The sequence below is a fragment of the Sarcophilus harrisii genome, chromosome 4 (assembly GCF_902635505.1).
Source record: "Sarcophilus harrisii chromosome 4, mSarHar1.11, whole genome shotgun sequence".
NCBI lineage: Eukaryota > Metazoa > Chordata > Mammalia > Dasyuromorphia > Dasyuridae > Sarcophilus > Sarcophilus harrisii.
The window spans coordinates 336,697,204-336,715,147 of record NC_045429.1 but is presented as its reverse complement, the minus strand read 5'-3'; the positions used below and the strand labels follow the sequence as shown (position 1 = coordinate 336,715,147).

At 36.6% G+C, this 17,944-nt stretch overlaps 1 protein-coding gene and 1 long non-coding RNA gene across 3 annotated transcripts in view; one reads left to right on the top strand and one right to left on the bottom strand.

Moving 5' to 3' along the window:
* The first annotated feature begins 910 nt into the window (after window positions 1-910).
* On the top strand, window positions 911-7,701 carry LOC100930528 (keratin, type I cuticular Ha3-I). The gene is made up of 7 exons (XM_012548294.3): window positions 911-1,314; window positions 2,581-2,663; window positions 3,708-3,864; window positions 5,062-5,223; window positions 5,320-5,445; window positions 6,403-6,623; window positions 7,396-7,701. Exons 1-7 carry the CDS (start codon window positions 967-969, stop codon window positions 7,532-7,534), a joined length of 1,236 nt encoding a protein of 411 aa, XP_012403748.1. The 5' UTR covers window positions 911-966; the 3' UTR covers window positions 7,535-7,701.
* The window catches only part of LOC116423309, a 29,737-nt gene continuing 18,303 nt past the window's right edge, over window positions 6,511-17,944 (bottom strand). Inside the window, exons 3-6 of one of the 2 annotated variants that reach the window (XR_004233866.1) lie at window positions 10,402-10,556; window positions 9,455-9,573; window positions 6,720-6,824; window positions 6,511-6,603 (exon numbers count right to left, since the gene is read on the bottom strand). This is a non-coding gene — a long non-coding RNA (uncharacterized LOC116423309). The remainder of the gene's footprint in view (window positions 6,604-6,719; window positions 6,825-9,454; window positions 9,574-10,401; window positions 10,557-17,944) is intronic. The other variant, XR_004233865.1, reaches the window with a different exon arrangement.

The following is a 17,944-nucleotide window of genomic DNA, read 5'->3' as shown; positions in this document are numbered from 1 at the left end:
AAAGACCAAATCAAAATTCATTTTCTCTATGACTGTACCAGCTTATGGTGAGCTCTGCTTTTTACTTACCAATTGTCCTACTAACATCTCACTGCTTTTCTATCTGGTACACAATTGTTATTTGGTCATTCAGTCATGTTAAACTCTTTGTGACCCTGTGGACCATAGAATGCCAATATTGTCCATGGGATTTTCTTGGCAAAAACACTTGGCAAAGACAAATAGTACTTTGCCATTTCCTTCTCCATTGGTACATCATAGGTATTTAATAAATGTTTCATTGAGTGCTGTTATGAGTTATCTTATCAAGACTCAAGTCTTTTGTCCCCACTGGATTGAGCTCCCTGAGGGTATGGATAGTGCCTACACTTCCTTGAAATTCCTGTCCAGTGCCTACCAAAATTTATGCCCCTCAAAATATTTGTTGACAAATTGATAGATTTATTGAAACTCAGTTTAGAATGGGAGATATGTGATAAAGGGAGGAAAAAAAAGCTCTCTGATTTTTGTCACCTGTAAAAGGAGTCAAGAGGCAGAGTCAAGTTAATAGCTGGAAGTTAGGACACCAGAACTAGGTGGCAAAACAATATTGTCACCTTACCCACCAAGCCAAATTAACAATAGTTGGCGTGAGGGTTTTAAAGATTCTACCTCTTTGAAGCTAGACACATGAAGCTCTTATTTCACTGACAAAAAGCTCTGGAGAGGAGTCCTGACTTAGCAGGAAGCTCAAGTAAAGTCTTTTATGAGGTGAGGGACTTTTCTGATGGATGTAAATAACAAGCTGTGGGGAAGGGCATTTGAAAATCTGTGGGGTAAAGAGGTAAAAATAAAGGTGTGGTACCCTGTCCACACCCTCTGCTGAAGGGCTATAAAAGCTCCTTGGTGGACAGAGGCTCCACAACTTCGACTCTAGAGAGGAGTCTTCTGCACCTAACCAAACAACCCACCATCCTACTCACCACCATGCCTTACAACTGTTGCCTGCCCAGCATCAGCTGCCGTACCAGCTGCGCTTCTAGGCCCTGCCTGCCTCCCAGCTGCCATGGCTGCACCCTTCCTGGGGCCTGCAACATCCCTTCCAATATAGGCACCTGTGGCTGGTTCTGTGAAGGCTCCTTCAATGGCAATGAGAAGGAGACCATGCAGTTCCTGAATGACCGCCTGGCTAACTACCTGGAGAAGGTTCGGCAACTGGAGAGGGAGAATGCTGAGCTGGAGTCTAGGATCCGGGAGTGGTGCCAACAGCAGGTCCCCTATGTGTGTCCAGACTACCAGAACTACTTCAGGATCATTGAGGAGCTCCAGCAGAAGGTATTGGGTAGTTGGGCAGCACAAAGTCATTCTAAGACTTGATAGAGATGAAATCATAAATGAGAAACCACTTGTATTATGAAACTAGACAAAACAAATTCCATTTAAATTTAAGGCTTTTGAAATTGGCAATGACATTTTCAATCATTACATTTTTTCAATCATTAAGTTTTTTGGCCATTTCATACTCTGTCTTTCAGTGACCTGTTAAGTATGAATATTTACACGATGCTAATGATATAGAAGTTAACAGTACTTTGCATAAGAGAGCTGTAATTATGAGTTCCTTCTGAGCACTACCAGTTCATTCAACAAAGAGAGTGGAATTTCTTAGTTATTGGCCAGATAGATGAAAAATGGTGTTGAAAAAAGTTAGTTTAATTTTTCTGAATGAACCTCATTCATCTTTCTTAATTTAGGCTTTAGTCAACCTGAACATTTATTAAGCTTTTGTTGCACCGTTTTTTGGGACTATCAAATAAAAGAATAAAATGGTCTATGACTTTTGCCATATGTAAAAAGAGTCAGAGGCAAAGTTAAGCTAATTCTCAGGAATGAGGACACCACAGTTAGGTAGCAAAGCAACATTATCACCTTGTCCACCAAACTAAATTAATGAGGGTTGCCATGAGGGCTTTAATTATTCTACTTCTTTGAAGCTAGACACATGAAGTTCTTCATTGACAAAACAACTCTGGAGAGGAGATCTTAGCAGGGAACAGAAATTTTTTTGGAGGAGGGGTAATCTTTAATCTCAGCCAATATGTGTTTCCTATTTTCCTAGTCGATAAGTAAACATTTACAAAGTGCCTATTTGGTGTCAGGCACTATGATAAATGCTAGGGATACAAAAAGGTAAAATCCATAGATTCTGCTCAAAAGTGGTTTTTATGGGCTAGTTAGCTGTGAGGAAACAAGAGTAGGAGTGTTTGGAAGTATGTGTGTATGTGTAGTTTGGGAAAGGATAGGAGGATGTTGTAAGAGACACAAAAAATGGATGGGGTCCATGATAATTTTCATGTAGAACAGTAATATTGGGGAGAGACTTACCTGATAACATTTTTCATAAATGATTTTCTGAGTTTCGAGTACATCCCTATGGGCAGTGAATGACTTTTTACAATCTAGTAAGGATACTGTGGTCAATCAGCCATCCCCTTTTATATTGCTTAGATACAGTGGTCAAGGGGTCTAGTTGTATAAAGCTCATAAATGACTAGTTGCTCTAACACCTTGTTTCCTGTGTGCTGTGTTGGAATATTCCAGATCTTGTGCACCAAGTCTGAGAACGCCAGGTTGGTGGTACAAATCGACAATGCTAAGCTGGCTGCTGATGACTTCAGGACCAAGTGAGTTGTCATGGTGAAGCAGAGGCTATTGGTGAACTTATAAAAATCAGGGATGGGAGGGACCTCGGGGTCTTTTGGTACAATTTCATTTCTCCTATTTGAAGAAATAGAAGTCATGGAATGAAGCTACTAGTCCAAATTCCAAGCAGGTATCACTAAAGAAGCAATAGATCTAGAATTGGAAGTGACCTTAGGTCATATCATTGAGTTTCCTCCTTTTACAGATAAACTGAAGCATAGAGATGTGACCTGAATTTCAAGGTCACACAGGTAGTTGCAGCAAAACCTTAATTAGAACCCAGACCTTAAGTTCTGGACTTGGAAATCCAATAATCTTTCCATTATACCAAAGCTGCCTCTCTTTTCCCATTAATTTTCCTGGTCTGCTTCCTCCCCTGCCTGTCATTAATAGAACTCATGGCTTTTTCCTTGAATTTTCACCAGAAATCTATTGGAATCAGAGATCTTCAATGCTAGAAGGGTCTTTGGGAGAGCTCTTGTCCAATCCTTTTTATGTGTTGAGATAATTAAGACTCAGAGGAGTTGAAGTGACTTGACTTAGATTCCGTGGTGAGAAAACAGGTCATTTCCAAATCCACTCCATCATGCTGTTTCCCTTGTTTCATCTAGAACAAATCTCAGGCATGTGGTTTTTTTCTTGGGAATACAAATGATTACTGAACTTCTTTTTCCTAATACTACGTTCATCACTTTTTGATGATTTGTATACATATTAAATAGTGTTCTATCTGATGTCTAAGCTTTAAAGGGAGGGGAGCTTGGAGAAGCACAGAAAGCTATCCTGAGGGGATTCAATGTAAGGTGTCCCAAAAGTCTCAGTGCAGTTGAAAACTAGCTGAACTGAGACTTGAGACATCTTGTGTAAAGGTGATTAAAGAAATAGACAGAAATGGCTGCTATAATTCCTAGGTCCTAATTAGAAAAAGTCAAATAAAAACTATAACAGAAAAACTGCAGAGTCCCAAGTCAGAACTTATTCCCACCCTTCTCTCTACTAATCATCACCTCCCGGGGGTGTCACAGGTATGAGACTGAGTTGTCCCTGCGCCAGCTAGTGGAGGCTGACATCAACAGCCTGCGCAGGATTCTGGATAATCTGACTCTGTGCAAGTCTGATCTGGAGGCTAAAGTGGAGTCCCTGAAGGAGGAGCTGCTCTGTCTCAAGCAGAACCACGAGCAGGTAAGGCATGCTGAGCACCTGTGGGACTCCACATGATAGAACTTGTAGTGTAGTAAGTGGGGGTAGGAGGCAGAGAAGCCATTTATTATGCCCCAAGGATCTAGGGAAGTTATTTTAGTAACACAAATCCTATTACATAAAATGAGAGAATGAGTAATGTGTAAATTGGATACATGATATGGAATTTGAATTTTTCTGCTTGAGGCCAGACACCTGAGCAAAGAAAAACGAATGTATACATTCATGAAATAAGGTCAGCAGCAGGGCAGCTTTCCATGGCCTCCTTTTCTGAATTCATGGTAGAAATCCTTATGGCTTCAGGAAGAATAGGAGAAAGATCTGGAAAGGCCTTGGAAACCTTTGTCAGAGAAGAGAATGCTGAGGTTTGAATTATTGAGGTATTCCAAAATCACCTGACAAGTTAGGGGCATAATTGGGATCAGAAACCAGAACACAATTCTTCATCCGAGTAAAGTGCCATTGGCCACACACTCAGAGTATGCTGAATTCTGTCAGATTTGTGGTTTGGTTAGTTTTGCTTCACAGAGTAAGCACTTTGACTCTTTGGCAGCCTGTAAGAATATGTGAAGGAGGTTACGACTAGAAATGTCTGAAATTTTCCTTCATAGTACTTCTCCTTTCACTGAGAGAATCAAACAGCCTCTTGGACATACTAGTTCTGTCCATGGATGAACACCTTAAACATTTTTGTCCTTTTGCTCTTTACCCTGCCCTCCCTTTCTCTTTCCTTCCATGTTTCACTCCCTCCCTTCCTCTCTCCCTTCCTCCCTTTTCCATTCCTCCCTTCCTTCCCTTCCTCTTTTCCTCCCTCCCTCCTTCATTCCTTTGTTCCTTCCTTTCCTTCTTCCCATCTTCCCTTCCTCCCCAATAGTGATACTCTTCTTTTTCCCATGAGTGTTTGAGGTTGCATGGGAATCAAATGCCAGATTCCATTGCAAGAGACTTTAGACTTAATTGGTCCTGGGCTTTTCCCAAGTATAAATACTTGGGCAGTAGAGATCTGCCAATGGTGATTTTTCTCCTAAGATAAAATGACCAGTGCTTTCTCTTGTCGATGGAAATATTTTAGTGTGTGGTCTATGGAATCTATAGAATCCTTAGAAAGACTTTGTAGGTCTTTTAGGGAAGAAAGTTATCAGAATTCTTTGTATTCACTCTGACTCTTTGCTTCCTCAGGAAGTCAACACCCTGCGATGCCAGATTGGGGAGCGTCTCAATGTGGAAGTGGATGCTGCTCCAACTGTGGATCTGAACAGGATACTGAATGAGACCCGGTGTCAGTATGAGACTGTGGTGGAGAACAACCGTAGAGATGTGGAAGAGTGGTTCACCACTCAGGTAAGGATCTAGCTCATGGCCACTGCACAACTAGAATTTTTCTGGGGCCTTAAAGATCATATTTTCACCTTATGCTCTCCTTTTGTGACATTTCAGACAGAGGAACTGAACAAGCAGGTGGTTTCCAGCTCTGAACAACTGCAGAACTGCCAGGCTGAGATCATTGAGCTGAGACGCACTGTCAATGCTCTGGAGATTGAATTGCAGGCCCAACACAATCTGGTGGGTGACTTTAACACTGGGTGACAAAGTACATTCATCTAATTTAAATGAGATAAAATTTAATAGGTATAAATGTAAAGTATTATAGTTTAGGATCCAAAACATCAATTTAAAAAATTATAGGAGTAATGGTTATGTAGCAGTTTTTCTGGAAATGATCTGGGAATTTTAGTGAATTGTAAGCTTAATGTGAGTCAACAGAGTGAGGCAGCAGCCAAGAAGGCCTATATAATTTTAAGATACACTAAAGTGATTGGGACATCCAGGCCTGGGAAGATGAGAAGTTCTGTATTCTCTCTTAGTCAGACCTCATCTGGAATAAATGTGTGAAGTATATGTCATACATTAAAAAAGGATGCCAGGAACCTGTAGAGTACCCAGATGAAGGCAAACAGATTGGTGAAAGGTATTGCAATCATGTCAATATGAGAACTGAACAAAAGAACTAGGATATTTAGCTTGTAGAAGACCTAATAAGGATATGATTAATCTCTTCAGGTATTTGAAAGGTGGCCATATGATGGAAGAATAAAGACTTGTTTTGTCTTGGGAGACACTATTAGGGGAAGTGGGTAGAAGTTTTGAAGAATCAAATATAGGATTAATAACAGAACCTCCCTCCCAATCCCACATCTTCCAACAATTAGAGCTGTTCCAAAGTAGAATGGTCTCTTGGGAGGTACTGGGTTATCCATTACTGAAGGGTTTTTCAGTAAAGCTTGTGTGGGACTATTTGACTGATGTAGTATAGAGGCAATTATTGTTCAGGTATGGGTAGGTTTTGGATAGCTTATTCTAGTCAGTTCTCATATTCTTTAATATAGGCAACAAAAGAGTTCTCTGCTTTGTGGCAAACTAGAATGATAGAAAAATATGAGGGAATGTGGGGAAGGTCAATAATAACATGAATAAAGAACAGTTTCTGTTTCTGACTTTCTTTTTTCTTATCCATCACAGAGAGATTCTCTTGAAAATACTCTGACAGAAACTGAAGCCCGTTACAGCTCTCAGCTGTCTCAGGTACAGTGTATGATCACCAATGTTGAAGACCAGCTGGCTGAGATCCGGGGTGATCTGGAGAGGCAGAACCAAGAGTACCAGGTGCTTCTAGATGTTAGAGCCCGGCTAGAGTGTGAAATCGCTACATACCAGGGTCTGCTGGAGAGTGAGGATTGCAAGTAAGTACAGTATTAGTGATTTCTTCCCTGGAACTGTGATTTTTTTAGGAATTAATATATCATTTCAAATGGAGAGGATATGAGTTCAAAACCTACCTTTGCTTCTTGCTACTTCTGTAACTTTGGGAAGGCACTCCTCATGCTTTAGTTTCCTCTTCAGTAAAATGAGAAAGCTGAACCAGATGGACTTCCAATGCACATCTATGATCCCATGAAAATGTGGTGCTAAGTAGGTTGTAGTATTTATCAATGGGGAATTTATACTGAAGAGCAGAGTGCAGGTTTGAAATGGTAAATGTATGATCCATAGAGCCCTCCAATATAGACTTGGAGTCAATGCATCTTGGCAAAGATAGGGAGAGTGAGTGATAATAGATGTACTGGACAAGGGCTGTACTTGCATGCATGGAATATTAGTAAGCACACAGATAAGAGTCTTTCTTGCAGAATTTATGGGAGGGTTGGGGCAAGATTTGAACAAGAAGAGAAGGCATGGAGGGGTTATGATTCACTTCTTCAAAGTAAGTACATATTCACTTTGATGAAATCACAGATCCAACAAATTATTCAAGCATTCATCTGGGCATTGAGAATAATAAGATGATCCAGTTAAATCAAACAAGCATCAGGCACTATGTTAATATTCTTAGCATCTATTCTTACACAACTTGTCTTCTACTGGGAGATTTTTAGTTCTTTTTGTTCCCTTTTCTTTTAACCAAAAGTTACCCTTCTTCCAACTAATCCAACTTCATTAATTTTGTCTTTCCAGACTTCCTTGCAACCCCTGTGCCACAACCAATGCCTGTGGAAAGCCCATTGGCCCTTGCCCAATTAGTAACCCTTGTGGCCCCTGTGGTCCCTGTGCCCCTCGCTCAAGATGTGGTCCCTGCAATTCTTTCATATGCTAAGGACCCCAGCATATCAAGGAAGAGAGAGGAGGAAAGGACCAAGCACTGTCTGACTCTGCTCCAGTACTGTTTCATCTGAAGACTTCAAAAATAGAAACTGATTGCTCCCAGGCTTTCCTATTAGACAACAATATGAAAACTTCCCACCAGTCAAAAAGTACACTTTCAGGAAAATATGAATTTGATCTCTGTGACTCTTGTCTCTCACTCCTCACCACCTGCCTGCTCCTTCAGCACAGCATCTGCTTTTGGAGTGTCTCTTGAATCGGGCAGGGCACACTATTGTGACTGAAATGCTTCCTCAAGTAACACAAAACAGATTGGTTCAGACAAAATTATGTAATTATCACAACGATGAATGTTTATGATATATTACATTTTAATAACTTATTTTCTAAAATAACTACATTTAGTAGAGATGTGATGATCATACCATAAAAAAGAATGATTTTTTTGTCATTTCTGATAACTGTCTCTAGAGATTCAGTAAAAGTCCTTAGGTTATCCTCCCAATAAACTCAATTATTCTAGCACAATATAATCATGTCTGTTCTTTTCTATTTATTGATTTTGGCCTGGCTAGACTGAATGGCTGAAAATTGATTAGGTGTTCTTCATATGGATCACAACTTTCTACTGCATAAAAATATCCCTGCCTACTTTGTCTATGGAGCTAATTTGGGTGTTTGGGAAGAGGAGAGAGGAAAGGAAAAGCAAAAGATAAGACATATTCAGAACTATTTCTCAGGAAATGTTAACTGTCAGATAGTAGGCATTAAAACTCAAATGCCATACTGAATATCTATGGAAGGATAAAAGTACTTATTCTCTGAAAAGTGAGTAAGGGACAAATGCTAGATTTGGAATCTAAGGACCTTTGTTCAGATTCCAGTTTTGCCACTTGCATTGATCAAATTACTTAGTTTCTGTAGACTTTAGTTTTCTTCTCTTTGAGTTGGGTTTGATATAGTCTCTTTCAGAAATCTATATTCCTTTGAATTTATGTCAGCTTTTCATGGCAAACTGTTAAATTTATCTTTCAAGGCAAATGGTCTATTCAGAGCTCCTTGAATCCTATTTCGTTCAGATTTATTCGTCTGTATTTGACAATTAGGTGGCACAGTGGATAGTGTTGCAGGTTTGTAGTCAGGCAGATGAGTTCAAATCTGGTCTTAGACACTAGCTATGTGAATCTGAGCAAATCTCTCTTTTTTTCAAGGTAAAAGTAGAAAGGAATTTTATTACAATTTTGTGAGAAATGGCATCTCCATTCCAACAAGCAGTTAGGCAAGGAGAGGCTTGGACAAATCTCTTAACACTTGTTTGCCTCAGTTTCCTCATCTGTAAAATGATGTGGAGAAGGAAATGGCAAACCACTCCAATATCTTTGCCAAGGAAAACTCAGATAGGGTCACAAAGAGTTTAATATGACTGGAAAGAAATTGAACAACAAATTTGACTTTACCAGTCAGCAATAGAAACCATCAATATATGAAGTCAGTGTATTTAAGAAAGATTGGTCCTTAAGTAGAGATAATTTAACTATGAGAGTTGATCAAGAAGAGACTGAGTATCTATCTTTCAAATCATAATATAGTGGAAATGGACTGAACATAAGAGAACCTTGATTTAATTTAAAATTTATGTACTGTATAACCTTGCCAAGTTATTTTTCTCCTTTTTGAATATCAATCACTTCATTGTTATTATAAGGTCAGACTACATGATCTCTAAGTTTTCCTCTGTCTCTGAATCACTAAGTATAATATGCAAAACATTATTCTAGGTTTTGTATTGATATAAAGACAAAAGGAATACAATAGGTAAAGACAATATGTAAAAGATATCCAGGATATTGTTCTAGGATTGCTATAAGTTAAGGGAAGATAATGCATATGAACTGGATTTCAAAAGTCTCACCTCCCTTAGCCTTTTGGTCCTTTCAGCTTTCTTCCTATGTTCCTTGATGCCAGCAGGTCTCAGTCCTGCTTGTGTTCTCCACTTTCTATAACAGTGATAGAATCTAATCTTTCAGTTCCCTGCATATTTGGAAGAAAAAACAAGGAGGCCCATTACGATTCACAGTCATCTTTTTCCCCCCATATCTCTATATAACTTTTCTTCATTTCAGTTGAGTGGATTCTGAACTGAAGGAAGAAAATGGGAGGAAATTTTTTTCTCAAGTTCAAAGTCCCCAGAAACATGGAAAACTTTGGGAAAAGTCTATTTATCAATATTCTCACTCCACCAAGCTTACAAGACAATTTCTCTGGGTGAGAAGTTATAACTAAAATATAATTATCTTTTCTTTCTCCATGCTAGTTTCCTCTCTGAACCTGCCTGTTCCTGTCATTAATATTATCATTCTTTTAGTCTTTTAGCTTTGGTTTTTTTTCCTTCTATTTGTGTCCAACTCTTGATGACCTCATTTTGGATTTTCTTGACAAAGATACTTCTAACAAAGATAATAAGCTGCAATTTCCTTCTCCAGCTCATTATTACAGATGAGGAAACTGAGGCAGATAGGTTAAATGATTTGTCAGCATCATACAGGTATGAGGTCACATTTGAACTCAGGAAGATGAGTTTTCCTGATTCCAAACCTGTCACTTTATCCATTGTTCCACCTAGCTGTCCTCGAAACATGGGAGTCTTCCTTAAGTCTATCTTCTCCCACTTCCTTTATACATAGTGAATTTTTAAATGTCATTATCTATTTTGATTTCTCCATTTCCATTGTCACCACTCTAGATCAAAATCTACTCATCCATTAACTAGAATCTTAAAACAATCACCTCTCTTTTCAGTTCATCTACCCAATTCTTCCCTGTTCTTAGGAAGACCAAATACTTCTTTGAAAAAAATACCTGAGATCATTTTAGCTTTCCTTTATTCTTTCCTTTTTTCTAGTTCTGTGCTCCAAATCTTAATATTGTTCCTTATCCTTTCTTCCTTTGCTCTAGTCTTGAAGGAAAAGGGGTCGTTCTTGCACATTTTAACTTCTCTACTTGTGTCTTTCAGTCTTGATATAAATTCCCCAAGAAAGAAAAAGAAAAATAGTAAAAACAATAAAGGAAACCCCCTATTGGAAAAAGTGTTTCCTTACTTAACTAGGTGAAGCTTTTGCTCATAGGCCTGAGGTGATGGGCTGACTCATAAAAGAACTATGAACACTCAGTGTAAAAGTAGTTGTGATATATAGCAGCTGCAGTTCAATGGAGAAGCACCAGAAAACATTAGACCCTCAATGGAGAATCAACAAATGGCAACTTAGTAGAGGAAGCAGTTCAGCAGATGATATTAGCAGTTCTCTGGGGAAAACAGTAGGTGGAAACATTGGCTACAGAGTGGTGTTTAAACTAGGATGTGACTCTAGGAGCTTAAATTTGAACAACAAACATTTGTTTTGGAAACTTGTGGGGGGATATGTTCCTTGTGTGTAAATGGTGGTGGTGAATTTTGTCTTATTTACTTTGTTAGATTGATTTGCATTTGAACCTTTGTTTTGAATTGTAGGACAATGGAATACCTAATGAGGTATGTGAACTATATTTCTACACAGCAGAGTAGTACTTTGAACTTGGGAGTAACATTTTTAAAACCACAGTGAGGAGGGCCTGGGCAAAATTTGGAAGATGAATTTGGCAGTGCCATGCAAGATGGAATAGATGGCAAGAAACTGGAGAAAAGAAAAACAGATAGGAAGCCATTTCAATAATCTTGGAGAAATATGATCAAGGCTGGTACTGAAATGATGTATGTTCAAAGAGCCAGGATGGAGAGAATTCAACACTGTATTGAGAGCAATAATTTAGGAAAGCATGAAACTAAAAATTATATTATGCATAAATATATGATTAAATCTAAATTAATAAAAATCACTTTGAGATAAGAGAATACCATTCCCAGTTTTTGCTTAAAATTTTGGTTCCTCAAGGAGATGTCTTGAGCAGAAACTTGTTACTATATATCTAGACTATTGCAATAGCCATTAAACAGTGCTTTTTACTTTCACTTCTTTTCTCTTTCTCTTCTTATACATATCCTTCATACCATTACTGTACTAATTTCCCTTATACACAAGGAATATGTGCTCAAATATTTTGAGTGGCTCCCTATTGCCTACTTGAGTTTATAGTCTCTTGATATTCAAAGTTTTCTATATTCTGGTGCCATAACCTTATCTAATTTTACTTCCCTCCAGTAAAACTCTGTAATACTTTATACAACTACTCTTATCCTAGAATAAGACTTTATTCTTTTCCCATATTATGTTTTGTTTCCTATATCTGGAATACTATCCTTCCTCTAGCTTTACCTGCTGAATCAATTTTTTTGAAGCCCAATATAAGTTATTCTTCTTGAAGTTTTTCCCAATCTTCTGGTAGGTAAAAAAATTATCCCTTAGATTCTTCCCAGATCTTTATTTAGACCTCTTTCAACGATGTGTAGGGCCTAGTAGCACCTTCTCCCCAACTTACAGGTCCAGTTTCTCCAGGGATGACTATCCCATATTCAAAATACTCTATGTGTTTTTACCTATAAAATGATATGATCATAGATCTACCCAGATGTGCTTGTCTTCAATAATAAGTCACAGGACACAAATATTTATAAAAATGGTATAATAAGTAAAGTATCTTTCCAATGAAACTGGGGAATAACGTCTTACAAATACATTCAGAAGTAAAGAGAGTGAATACAAAAAGGTCATGAATTGGATACAATACACATAAAGGACACATAAAGGACCAGAGTATATTAGAGAAGAATGATGTCATATCTTTGATGCTACAAGCTATAAAACTATTAATTTCTTTTCATTAATCCTGCTGATCTTTGTCTTCTAGTCTCTCCCAAACTATGCTCCACTGGTCTCTGGGGAACACTGCTTACCTATTATCTACATTGCCCTTGTTTCTGTTTTGGCTGGAGTCCTTATTGGCTTTGCTCTCCAAATAATATATTTCAGTAATTGTCTGGATTTTTTTTTTTTACTTTTCTGAACAGCAGAAAGCTTCAGAAAATTTCCCAGTAGTTTTTGCTGTTAGAATCTGTGTGTTCCCCACTGCTCCATGAAATTTGCAGATAGATTTCAGTGGCAGTGTCTATGAACTCAGATCAAAAAATACTTTATTTTTCAATATAATTGTTTTCCTTTGTAATTTATGTAATCCCTAAATATTTAATATTTGGCATATAAAAACATTATTCTGAGAAGGGATCTATAGGCTTCACCAGAAAGCCAGTGAGTATTCATGATATATAAAAGATTAAGAATTCCTGTTCTAAGAGAAATAGTACCTGGAATTCTTGAGCATGTACTTTTTCCCTGATATTATTGCATATAATTCTATAAATGCTAACATGAACAACAAGACAAAAGAAGCTCAAGACATAAAGACAGGCAAAAGACAAAACTGCCATCCAACTGGAAGGCACCATGATGGCTTACTTAGAAAATCCTAGAAAATGAGCAAAGAAAATAGTAAACAATAATTTTATTAAAGGAGCAGAAAGGATATAGTAATAGCATTTCTATAGAGAAATAGAAAAATTTAGGTGCAAATAATTGGAAAGTAGTCTACATTAAATAAAAGTAATGACTATTATATACATATATAAATTTATAATATGCATAAACAGATGTATGTGTGAGTAATGTTTATATATGTACAAATATGTACAAATATATATGTTTCTCTGTGTATGCATATATAAACATTTCTCAAAAGTAAACCTAGCAAGGCATGCTCAAGACTTGTAGAGAGAGGGGTTTGCTAATAAATGTTTAACAATGGTCTCTCTAGGGAAAAATATGTTATGTAGAACATGCTTTTAAGTTTAATCTTCACTATTAGCACTTTTTAGGTTTAGACAATGAATATGCCTTAAACCATTATTTGTGGCTTTTGCCAATTTCTGAGGTATAAATATTCACACTCAAAATTGTGTAGGTAATTTTATCTAAATTATCTAAATAAAATTACAACACATTCCCTAAAGAAATTTAGAATACATTAGATCCTGAAGTTTATGTATGTAGCAAACTTCATTTTTTCTTGTTTTAAGAAATTGCCGCAGCCACCTCAACTTTCAGCAACCATTAAAGATAACCAGACTATTACATAATTAGCAATGGATTCTTGAAGAAAAAGTTTCTAAAGTTCCTCTTAAAGGACCAACTATCTTTATAGATGCATCCAAACATAAAATTTATGCTATATACTCTCGTGACTTAACTATAAAGATAGTCAGAAGTCCTTTTCAGTCCACTCAGCAGAATGAATTGTATGCAATCATTCTAGCTCTTACTTATTATCCAAGAGATATAAATATAATATTTAGTTTGGCCTGTTCAGTAGATGTGGTACAAAGAATTGCCACAGCCCAAATAAAATTTGTAGCCTCTAATATATATCAGCTCTTTAAGAAACTTCAAGAGCAAGTGAGAAAGCATCTAGGTAAGTTTTATATCTTGTATCCACTCTCATAGTGGACTTCCAGGTCCTATTTTTGATGGTAATTCAAAGGCAAATAGCCTTCTAACTATGCTGGCCAATACTCCTTTATTTCAAGAAGCCTAAGAATCTCATTTTAAATATCATCAGGCTGCTTGAGCTTTACATTTACAATTTGAAATAATAAGAAAGGAAGCTAGGAGCATAATAAAAGCCTGTACAGTTTGCCTTCCTTTTCCTGCTCCTACACTGCCTGCAGGGAAAAACCCTCGTGATTTGAGACCCAATGAAATTTGGCAAATGGATGTGACCCATTATAAATCTTTTGGTTATCTGTCTTTTATCCATGTTGTGGTAGACACTTTTTCAGGATTCACTTTTGCATTACCATCAGCAAAAAGACAGCCCGAGTGGTCACTGAATTCCTTATAAAAGCATTTGCAATTATGGGTATGCCACAAGCCATAAAAACAGACAATGGACCTGCATATACCCTCAGGAATCATTGTATTCTCCGAGACATGATAAGATTGTTGTAGGACTTCGAAACCCTCAGGAATCATTGGATTCTCTGAGAAATGATAAAGATGGAATCAAAATGATGAAGTAGAACCATCAATCCATCTGAATTCTCCCAATATATTGTTCCAAACAATTTTAAAATAATGCATCAAATTTACTTCTAGTGAGACATTTTTCCAGTCCAAGAAGACCTGGGAGGTCAGCAGGAGAAGTTTGTGACCCCAGAATAGAAGCCAGCCCAGAGCATTTATGGCAACAAGATGAGCTGTGGACTTTGGAGAGCAGATAGGAATACTTGTGCTTGTGGCTGCAGGGGAGCAAGGGCTCTTCCTAGATAATATACAGACAAGGAGAGCAGTGATTGAACTTCTCTCAGGATTATACCACTTTTGAAGGACCAAAAACCTGTGCTCACAGAACTAGGTCTGAAACAATAGTACAAAAAAGGCTGCCCTAAGGGACAGTGTCTCCTCATCCTTAGATGAGTAGAACCTAAATTTGACATAAAATTCAAAGTGAAAAAATAGTCTGAGAAAATGAGTAAACAACAACAACAAAAGAATTGGATCACAAAAAGCTACTATATGACAGGAATGATCAAGATACAAATTCAGAAGACAACAATGTAAAAATAGCTATAAGCAAAGTCTCAAAGAAAAATGCACATTGGACACAAGCTCAACAAGAATTTCTGGAAAAAGCTGAAAAAAGATATGAATTGTAGGTAAAAAATGGAAAAAGAAATGAGTGATGCAAGAAAATAATAAAAAGTGAATTAACAATATGGTAAAAGAGGCACAAAGAAACTGAAGAAAAAACAGAATTGGCCAAAGTGAAAAATAGGGACAAAAGCTCGCTAAAAAAAACTTCCTTTTAAAATTAGAATTTGACAACAGGAAGCTAATGATTCCATGAGACATTAAGAAATGATGAAGCAAAGTTTTGAATTTGAATTTTAAAAATAGAAGAAAGTGTAAAATATCTCATTGGAAAAAACAACTGATGTGAAAAATAGATTGAGAAGAGATAATTTAAAAATTATTGGACAAACAATGTCACAATAAAAAAAAGGCCTAGACATCATATTTCAAGAAATTATAAAGGAAAGTTATCTCAATATCTTGGATAGAGAGGGCAAAATAAAAATGGAAAAAATCCACCAAACACTTCCTGAAAGAGATTCCAAACCCCCAGGAATTTTATAACCAAATTCCATAGCTCCCATGTCTAGGATAAATCAATTTTCATGGATTTGCAATCAGAATCACACAAGATTTTGCAACTTCCTCATTAAAGAAGTGAAGGAATTGGAATGTAATATTCCAGAAGGCAAAGGAGTTAGGATTATAACCAAGAATAACCTACCTAGCAAAATAGAGCACAATCCTTCAGGGTGAAATGAATATTTAATGAAATAGAGGACTTTTAAATATTCTTAATAAAAAGACTAGAGATGAATAGAAAACTTGAATTCAAACATAAAACCAAAGAGAAGCACAAAAAGGTAAATATGAAAGAGAAATCAAAAGGGACTTAAGACTATAACACATTCCTACAACAGATGATGATACATTTAACTTCTAAGAACTTAATCATGATCTATGCCCAAAGAGCTATAAAATCATGTATATCCTTTGCCCTAAAGACACACTACTAGTTCTGTACCCCAAAAGAGATTTTTTTAAAAAGGAAAGGTCCTATATGTACAAAAATATTTCTAGCTGCTCTTTTCTCAGGGCAAAGAATTGAAAATTAAGGAGATGTTCATCAGTTGGAAATTGGCTGAATAAATTGTGTCATATGATTATGATAGAATACTGTTGTCCTATAAGAAGTGATTAGCCGGATGCTTCAGAAAAACCTGTAAAGCTCTCCATGAGCTCATACAAAGTAAAATGTATCACGTACAAACTAATAGCAATATTGTGGGATAATCAGTTCTGAATAATTTTGCTATTCTCCACAATATCCAAGACTACTCTGAAGGACTTATGGTGAAAAAATGCTATTTAAACCCAGAGAAAGAACTGATTGTGTATGAATACAGATTGAAGCATATTTTAAAAAAAACTTTATTTTTCTTGGTTGTCTTTTTAGGGGGGGGCTGTCTATGTTTTCTTTTGACACATAACTTTTATAGAAATGTTCTACATAATCTCACATGTGCCTTCTTAATGGGGAAAGAGGTAGGATGAGAATCTGGAACTCAAAATTTTAAAAACATAAAAATTGGTTTTACATGTAACTGGGAAAATAAAATATTTTAAAATAAAAATAAACAGTTTTTAAAAAGAAAAAAAGAACTTTATTATTGTTAGAACAGTTATAAGGTTCTCTCTTTATATACATACATACATATATGTAAATATATATATGTTTTCTACATAGATGGGGGTAAAAAGGTGTGTTGATTGTAAAAAGAAAATCCCAAGTTCTTTTGAAGATGGCTTTAATTGTTAGAAGATTTAGATTATATGTGTGTGCACATATGACATTTAGTCTCCTTCCCAGTAGGGTAATCTTTAAAAAAAGGAGGGATGAAAAAAGAGAGCTGAAAAGAGGGAGAAGAGAGGAAGAATGGGAAAAATTATGTCACATAAAACAGATTGCAAGGGAGTTACAGTAGAAGGGAAAATGAGGGTGATGGTGGCAGGTAATACTTGAACATCACATTGATATTAGTTCAAAGAGGGAAGACTGTGTGTGTGTGTGTGTGTGTGTGTGTGTGTGTGTGTGTGATATTATCCAACAAAAGGTGGAAGATAAGATAAAAAGAGATGGTGGTGTTAAGTAAGAGAAAAATGGAAGAGCAGATTAAGGGAGGCAGTGGGTCAGGAAAAAAAAACAGACATCTGAGGAGGGACAGGGTAAAATTAGAAAGATTCATAAGCAGAAGAAAATAAGATGGAGGGAAATACATAATAATCACAACTTAATGTGAATGAGATGATATCACTCATAAAATTGAGGTGAAAATCAGAGTGGATTAGCCACAAGAATCCAATAATATGTTGCTTACAAGCAACTTGAGACAAAAAAAGACATACACAGAGTTAAAATAAGAGACTAGAGCAAAATCTGTTATGATTCAGCTTAAGTTAAAAAAGATAAAGATAAGAATCCCGATCTCAGACAAAAGAAAAGCAAAAGAAGACCTAATTAAAAGAAATGGTTAGGAAAACTGTGTTTTGCTAAAAGGGACAATAGACAATGAAGAAAGATCAATACTAAACACATGCAACAAATGGCAGCACATTCAAACTCTTAAAGGTACTAAAAAACATAACAAAAATAAAAATAAGTGAGCCAAAATCAGAAGGAAAACAGGAAACTGGGAGAAAAAAATTTACAAGTTTTGATAAAAAGCCTTACTTCTCAAATATGTAGGAAACTGAATTGAATATAAAAATAAGTGCCACTCCCCAAC

Coding starts and splice junctions, on each gene's coding strand:
- LOC100930528 (XM_012548294.3), top strand. CDS start 967: ATGCCTTACAACTGTTGCCTGCCCAGCATCAGCTGCCGTACCAGCTGC. Junction 3,865..5,061: donor TCAAGCAGAACCACGAGCAG/GTAAGGCATGCT, acceptor TTGCTTCCTCAG/GAAGTCAACACCCTGCGATG. Junction 5,224..5,319: donor AAGAGTGGTTCACCACTCAG/GTAAGGATCTAG, acceptor GTGACATTTCAG/ACAGAGGAACTGAACAAGCA.